Source organism: Pygoscelis adeliae, unplaced genomic scaffold (assembly GCF_000699105.1).
Source record: "Pygoscelis adeliae isolate BGI_AS28 unplaced genomic scaffold, ASM69910v1 Scaffold22, whole genome shotgun sequence".
Taxonomy (NCBI): domain Eukaryota; kingdom Metazoa; phylum Chordata; class Aves; order Sphenisciformes; family Spheniscidae; genus Pygoscelis; species Pygoscelis adeliae.
The window spans coordinates 966,948-975,525 of record NW_008824350.1 but is presented as its reverse complement, the minus strand read 5'-3'; the positions used below and the strand labels follow the sequence as shown (position 1 = coordinate 975,525).

At 41.2% G+C, this 8,578-nt stretch overlaps 1 protein-coding gene across 1 annotated transcript in view; it reads right to left on the bottom strand.

Moving 5' to 3' along the window:
• Nucleotides 1-8,578, bottom strand: part of RGS6 (regulator of G-protein signaling 6) — a 250,330-nt gene that overhangs the window by 38,678 nt on the left and 203,074 nt on the right. Inside the window, exons 4-6 of the mRNA XM_009319242.1 lie at nucleotides 7,246-7,352; nucleotides 4,909-4,960; nucleotides 2,108-2,172 (exon numbers count right to left, since the gene is read on the bottom strand). Coding sequence (XP_009317517.1) covers nucleotides 2,108-2,172; nucleotides 4,909-4,960; nucleotides 7,246-7,352 — 224 coding nt within the window. The remainder of the gene's footprint in view (nucleotides 1-2,107; nucleotides 2,173-4,908; nucleotides 4,961-7,245; nucleotides 7,353-8,578) is intronic.

Below are 8,578 nucleotides of genomic sequence, written 5' to 3'. Positions count from 1 at the left end.
ACTACAGCTGGTTCAACTCTTGCAAATTTTCACTGAAATTCAAGAAAGTGCTTAAGTGCATGCATTTCAATGCTAGAAGAAATCTGCCTATTACTTACTTTAAACTCTTGTATAACACAAGGCATAAAGCTTGGCCCTGTTACCACCAAGTCCATGTAAGAGTTTCAGTCTGTATACACGGAAGAAAACAGTTAAGCAAATGATTTACAGCTGTGCTGAACTGCGATGATTTCCTTAACTGTGGCTACAAGGAAGAACTACTTGTAGTTAGCTGCAAAAACAATTTTTTGAGGGTTTCTTTTTTTTATTTTATTTCAAATTATGTTCACATGTGCCCTCTGGAGTAAATATGTTGAAGGCAATGAAACAGCACCAACTGAAGCAATATTTGAATTGTGCTTATGTTTGGCCAATTATAAACAAAACTGAATGCAATTATGCAAGCTTAATCATATCGTCAAGACCCCTGCTCTACCAGTATAAATAGGGGGTGGGGGGTTGTCTATGAATGCTGCAAGCAGAACCTAAAAATGAGAAGATGGCCCATGAGATGCTTTGTAGAGATTCTCTTTGGAAACTCCAGGTCAGTGCTGATGCCTACGGACAAGCATTCTCATACTACATCTCCAAAAATAGGTAGTAAATATACAGGGCTCCTTTCCACTCCTATAAGCCTGTTTCTCTCACTTGTGCTCAGCTTACATCTCCATTGCTGGATCAGCTTCAGCTCCCATAATGACTAGGAAGAGTTGGTGCTGTTCTTATCGGATTGTCTCTAATTAAGACAGCAAAGTTTGAACGCAGAAGCGATCTCTAATTGTGCAATGCAATATTCACAAGAAAAATGAGAGACTGCCAAGATCTAATTATTTGCCATCACTGGAGCATTGCTACTCTCAGTAGACAACGATGTGCAAAAGTACTTAGCCATAGCCTCGCTGCATGTGTGTGGGAGTGTGTGCGCTGCTGAACAGCCTTTTGTTGCTTTATGATAGATCTTTAGAGTACTTACAGTTAATTGGTTGGCTGTGAGCAATTTTAATGGTTTTAATAATGAAATCAACAATATGCAGAAGAGAAAACTCAGCAAAAGGATGTGTAAGTGCATGCAGATTATTATGTTCCTTCCTTTATGCCTGTACTTCAATATTAGAACTCTTGGGAACTCTGGATGCATTTCCAGGGTGGACTAGGTAAGTGGTAATTTTTGCATGCTCTTCACTGAAAGGACCAAATGGCATGTATATATATCCATGTGCACTAAAGTCCCAAAACGTAGAAGGTAAGGAAGAAGGAAAAAGTCCATTATTGGAAAAAAAACCTAAAATATATGCAATATAAGTGTTTTCATTGTAATAAACATGAACACAGAAGTCCACTGCAACCAGCTTTGTAAACAAACCCTCCAACGAAAAACTCCACATTTGAAATTCAACTGCTACACTGTTGAGCTAGTGAACAAAAAAAAAAAAAGAAAGAAAAGTTCAGCTGGTCAGAGCGTTACACTGCTGGCATTCAAAGAAACTCACACCAGCGCTGCCCCTCCTGCCTCCATCTTCCCACTCCTCTCCACCCAAACCCTCCACAATCTGAAGTCAAGGTTGGGGATATTTTTATGGACAAACATTTCATAACAGCAAATATGCCCTGAATAAGCTTGAGTAATAATTTTTATATGGCATATTGAAAACAGTCCAAGTCTAATATCTGAAAACTTTCCTTTTAAGGTCCACAACTAGATGGATCATCAGAAATTTAATTGCCCAGTAATGCACCTGAAAGCCATCATTTTCCTGTGTTAGTATCTGCTATATAACCCAGGAACTGTTAACTGGAAATAAGAAACCAATGTAAACTTCTGTGTAATTTCCCCAATCTTGGAGGGCTGGCTATACAGCAGATGCTTTAAGTGGAGATGTTGCAAAGCCAGGGACGTTACCCAATCACGTTCCTGATGTTGTCTCCAGATCAACCTCCACACAATTCTGACAATTGAAAAAAAGACACAGTAAAGGCTGACCCCAAAGCACAAAACGGCAGCATTCAATTGGCAAGCAAAGCTCTCCCTGCACCCCCCAGCTTTAAACACTAGTAGCAGTGTACCTACGGCTTCATAATCCGCCAGCTCCAACCTAGCTTTGTTCTGCATGGTCCGTTTGCAAAGATAGATGGCTAAAGGGAGAAACAGAATGGAAAACAATTACAGGCAGATTATTAGTACTAGATCTTAAAAAAGAAAAAAGTGGTCCATGCACTGTTCGTTCTCATCAGAAAGCAACACGAGGCAACGAATGAGAGGGCTGAATACTCAGCTGACATTACCCACTAGTAATCTCAGAGGCCTTAAACATCCGGGACATCTCATTTAAAAGTGCTGAGAGTAGATACCAGGACCTAACAAGATGACTGAGAAAGGCACAATTGCTTCTGGGGCTGGTAAAAGATTTAGCATTAGCAACCTGTTCCCCTCAGCACTTTGGGAACTTGCCTGCCAAACTGAGCAGCCCTGCACTTCTTTTCCCCTCTTGTTTAAAAAAAAAAACCAACAAACAGACTTCAGGATATCGAAAAGAAAACAGAAATACAGGCCAGATCTTAAAGGTATGATCTGAGCATTTTTTCATATGCTTCAACCACTTATTCTACACATTTCAAATGGTTAAGAGAAGCCTTCTCACGTTTCACCAGACTGCAGAAACTGATGTGGTTTGGGATTCTGAGGGTCACAATGAGCCCAGTGCATGGCACCAAACCAGTCCCAGGCTGCCTTCTGGGAAAGCCTCAGCTGGACTGCTAGCTCACCCCATTTCCATTACAGGCTGAAACACAAGGTCCCCAGCACACCCTGGGTGTACAGTCAGGTCTGAACTATGTAAGAGAGGTCCAGTGCTCTCATTTTGGGATCGATCTAGGTGTGAATTTTACGGCTTCCTTGTGTTTTGCCCTCTCTCATGCTGCAGGGCCAGGTACTTATTGTCCAACAGCATATGAAACTGGAGCGGGGCAGAAGGCAAAGCATCATCTACATCAAACTGCAATAAATCTTTTTGAGAGAATTTCAGCTTTTCTTTGAAAACCATGGGGTTTTGGTTTCTTAATAAATACAATTTTCTGACACCTTCATAGATGTTTCCCATTGGAAACCTATTCTTCTATTTAAAAATATATGTAAAAAACAGTGCTACTCATGTAATTCTAGTCTATGCTATTCCTGTAATTCTAACCTTCATATAATGAGCCAATTATTATGCACGTTAACCAGAGCTGATCAGTTCATGTATATTTATATTTATACAACTCAAGAGCAGTTTCATCTGTAAGCCATTTACAACACCAAATAAAGTGAGTCAGTCATCTCCCAGTATTTCTTCATGCTAGGCAGTGACCTGCCATTAGCAAGTTAGTTCCTGTCCTGTGAGTGGATCCATGCAAACAGAAAAAGTATGGCGAGCTGCTGGGATTTCAGTTTTATCTGGGTCTACTGCTAGTTTGGGATTAATTCCTGGGAAGACTCCATCTGTACAGACCTCTGATATGCAAAGACTGATTATAAGCATATGTTAGAGATTTCTGGGACAGATGAAAATCTGTCACTACAGGGCTCAGAGCTAATACAGTTGCAGCTTGTCCAGCTGTGGGTCAGCTCATACAGGGCTTTATTTTGAGGTGTACTGTTCCACTCAATGCCCTTGCAGTACAATAATCTGACTGCAAAACCAGTTATTTATCAGATACTATAGTGAAAAACAGAACTTCCTTCTTCAGATTGTTATTCTGATATTTACAGAATACATATTTGGCACAGTTCAGACAGTTATATATGATGACTGTAAAATCTGGAAATTATTTTGCATATAATGAACAGCATCATGTTTTCTCCTAAGCCGTTCCCTCACTGGGATAAACGCGTAAGTCTGTGCTAGCTTCCCTGCAGATGAGGACTACAAATGAACTATCACATGACAGACACCCATTGCAGGCTACTTCTCCACCCCAGCAAATGAATTCCAGAATCCATAATGATGAGTAATTATTGCCCAGGAAAGAAAAAAACCCCTGCTTATTCAGGGAGGAGTTCTAAACTGATCTTAGATTATGAGATACTTCAAAAGAAGCACTTCCAGAAGCTCCTGTTGTATGAGCACACACATGGATTCACTTCCTCTTCCAATACCACACCAGGATATAACAACTGATTTTATCATTTAACTGTGAAAGAAGTGCAGTTCTGGAAAAGACAGCAACATTGCATGCAGACAGCTAAAGATAACAACACTGACATATTTTCTTTATGTATTATCGCTGTCTGCAGGCACTCACATGTTTAATGCACCATGTTGCAGTTTATTAGCTCATAAACCATGCTCAGTCTTCTCTTTTTTACCAGCTATCAGCTGGTAATCTTAAAAAAATGGGAAAAATAAGTCTGATGTCATATATCAGAGAACTTTAACTATGGGCTGCCATCAGTTATATACTGGTTTATTGATCAGCCAGATGAGTGCCCAGATGAGGTAACTTTTTATTGATCTACATATCAGATCCAGCTACAGATCAGAGTACATTCTCCCACAGAAGCAATATTGGTATTATTTAAGATTCCCAAGCAGCAGTATTCTGCTTGCCATAAATCCTGCCGAAACGAACAGAGCTATGGGAGAATAAAGGGTAATGGTAGGTAAAACCCTGGCCCCACTGAACTTGATGGCTCCAGCTCTGTGGGCTTGAGCCACCCTGGGATTTCACTTCATGTATTTGACATGGGCACAAATCTGCCTCTGATGCTGCAGTCTGACAAGAAACTCTGCTGATGAAGGGTTTAGATGGCCAACAGTAATTTTAAGGACAATTTTTTCCATCACAAACTTCCTGTAGTAACTTTCTACAATGAAATAATTATACTCTCACCATAATCTGTGTTTTCTGGTTCCCAGCAGTTTGAAGGCCAAAAGTACGGTGCCTAAGAAACAACATACACATTTTTGTAATTTAAGAGATGAAAAACAATTCAGATGCAGAAAAACATTATGAGTACAAAAAGAAGAATCACAAAGTCTACGGCCCAGTCTCTGCCCTCAGGGGAAACACTGCCACAGATCTCAGTAAAAGTGAGGAAGCTTTTCTAGGAAGGTATCACATTTGACATTCCTCACTGCAGGTAAATAGAGATGATGTAATACAAGCATCTCTTGAGGAGGATGTCCAGTATCCTGATGACATTTTAGACACTGTTGCCATCCCATCTGATTGTGGACCTCTTACCTTCTATCCCCAGAACCTCCTCTTTCCCCAGGAATTCACAGGAACCCTGTTTCTTTTTTTGGTTTTTGTTTTTTTTTTTTTAAAAGGGGCATGAGAAACCTTATGGCCTTTTATATAAGCTACACACTACTTGCTTTTTTGGAGCAGCTACCAGTGTGGTTGGCAGCCTACAAAACAATTTACTTTTTAAATATAACAGATGGCAGAGGTCAAAACTCAGCTGATTAGAGTCGTTCTAAAAGCAGAAGTCCTGCTAAGATTACTGCTTTTGTTTTCTATCCAGGTCTGCATATTGCAGTTGCTACAATTAATTACAAGGTATTAGTACATGTGGCTGTATCTCAGTTTTAACATGAATGAAAAATAACGTCCCTGTGATCACACAAATTACAGAACACTGTTTTGCATTACTGATGTAATGCCACAAACGGGCATAGGACATTGCACACAGAAAGACTATTCCTTGCACCAAAGTACAGTGAGAAAACATGGAGGGATCAAACAATACAGGGTTCAATGCTCCTCACTGATACCTATCTTATGAACTTCACAAGATGATGAGCTACTGTTAAAGGAAGGACTGATGTTAAGGTAGAAAGTGGCAAGAAGAGAGTAATGGAAAATAAAAATGATTTTATCAGGTTATTTTTGCAGAAAACGGCTGAGGAGAACTGTTGCAGGAAATGACAACAGGCAAAGAATAAACAAAAGTTGTAGGAAAAGATAAGGGAAAGAAAAGTCAATAAGCAGTCAAGACAATTTGATGATGTGGTTTACACAGGCTTAAAATAAGGAAAAGAAATTAAATGATACTCTGCTTTTGAAATCTAGCTCCTGAGAGCTGCACAGGACAACTTCTAATGGCATCATTCTTTTAAAATAGAGAGAAGTACGACTAAATGGGCAATCAGTATTACCCCTGCTTCTGTCCAGTCTTGCATGACAGGAGGAGCAGGACTTTCAGAAAAGCAAGGGAACTATCATGAAAAATCTTAGTCTGAATGATGCCAGGTAACCAGAAGGTGGGGTGAGCTCCTGGGCCTCTTTGTTCACCCTGGCCTTGGTCTCATATGGTAACACAATATCACATTAGAAGTAGGACAGTGAACAGTGAACATGAGCAGCACCAACATCAGATGCAAAGAGGAGAACAGGCTTTTCAAATGAAAACAAATGTAAAGGAGGAATGGGAGGGTGAACAGAAGAGAGGTCACAGGAAAGATAAGGGAGCTGGCTGGGATCACGTAACAGAAAAACACAAATTCAGCCAGCAGGATTAGGCAGTAGGACTCCAGGTTTGAACTTATTGCTTCTTTTAAAGTTACACAGTCTGTCCAAAAGGAGTTGTTGCAGCACAAGAACTCAGTTATCTAGGAGGTTGATAGCAGCAGTTTTTGGAAAGGGGCATGAAACTCAAGCGCAGGATACTTTAAAAATTCAACACATCTCAAGGCACAGGGACACTGAGGAATAGAGATGTCCCAGCTTAGGTGACTGCCAAGGTTACACATCCTCTGTAAAAGAGCCTGAAGCTTGCCCCCTCCCACACCAATCTGTAATCAAGAGAGGATAAAAATTTGAATTTGCTTCTGGGCCAGAGCTTAAATGTCCAACTCCAAAGTTTGCCCTGGTCCATTTTGCACAGGAGGATGGCTACTCAATTCTGTGCCAGGATTAGAACCTGAAAGTCATTTTCAACTCTGAGTACAACAGCGTTGAAATCACGCATCAAAAACAATCACAGGACACTATCAGTTCATTTATGTAAAAACTGTGGGTCAGAAAGTAGAAAAGAATGATTTGGGATTCTAAAGCAGATCTTTCTGAAGGGACTTCATAACCTCCTAAGGCCTCTACCAAGATAGCCTTAATCCCTAGCTTCATAGACCTGACGGGTGCTTAGGGATAAAGAGCAGGTGATTTCAGCAGTATTATTACAGGGACAGTAGAAGGGGCCACAAGGAAGGCAGAGGGCTTACCAACCTGAAAACGATAGAACGTCCCATCATCTTTCAGGGTAAGGACATGGTCTGAGATCGGAAAGACATAACCCTGTGCAGCGATAAGACTTCCCAAGTGTATTGCTTCCCCTGTGAAAAAGAGAAAACAGCAGGGATGTGTCAGGAAGATGCGCACTGCACACTCTGCCTTCAGCAGTGGCCCTGGCAATGACTCACGCAAAGACCTGGTGCACACATGCCTCTCTGTACCCACACCGCATCCTTACACCTTCCAACCAAACCGTGCAAAGCAGGAGAGCAGAAATCAGCCTTACAATACAGATGAAACACTGCTCAAACGTTTAGCCTGCTGGTTTAATGTTTACAAAATGTCACACACCAGTTCAGCTCTGGAGTCTGAAATTCAATTCAAAGCACATTATCCACCACAGGTGACAGCTGACAAGAAGCCTGTTCCATCAGTGAACCCCACTTGCCTCTAACAAATCCAACAAACACCTGCAACACCAGGTCATTAGCAGCATGTTTATTCATAAAGACAAATCCTGACACTGTAGCGTTGCCATTTGTTAGTGGAAATGGTGCTGAGGTAAAGGGGAGCACGTACCCAACAACTGCCAGGGCAACCTTCACCACCTCAGAGGTACATCTGCACAGATTTTCAACCAACGTCAGCTGTCAAAAGCTGCATCAACTTTCTCAGGGTTGCAAAATACACATCAGTGGCTCATGCGCCCGCAGGCAGATAATAAAGCTACTGTCTGCAGCTGAAATTCAGACTTGGGACTTGACTGGACTCATGAAAAGGGATGTGTGTATAGGGATGCCCTGGGTGAGACAACACTGCTTCTATCTCTGCTTTTACGTGGTGACAGTAGGCAGCAGAAACAAACTGGGAGGTGAGATGCTGGATATTTTCCCTTTCCAGAAAAGGAAAATAAACTTCTGGACCTGCAGATCTTTTCTTGCTCTTTTCCCAATAGTTCTTAACTGTGCCAAAACAATTTTGGTTTCTCTGAAGAATGAACTGTTTGGACTGGGCCCATACACTGATTACTGTTTATGGCTGATTATCCATTTATCTATCTTCTGTGATAAATTAGCAGCCATCATCTGATCCCATGATGGTGTCTGTGTCATTCTTGGCCAGTATGTCCCGTCAGTCATGGCTACCTTTCCCCACATCACAAAAACCTGTCACTGCCTTTGCCTGCTTAACCACACACATCCACCAACTTCCTTTCTAAGTCTGGGAACAACCTTAAAATCAATCAGGCTTTCTTAGGTAGCAACGATTTCACAGACAGACTAAGACTCCTACAAGTGCTTTCTGTGTGTTGCAGTGTAAGGCATTA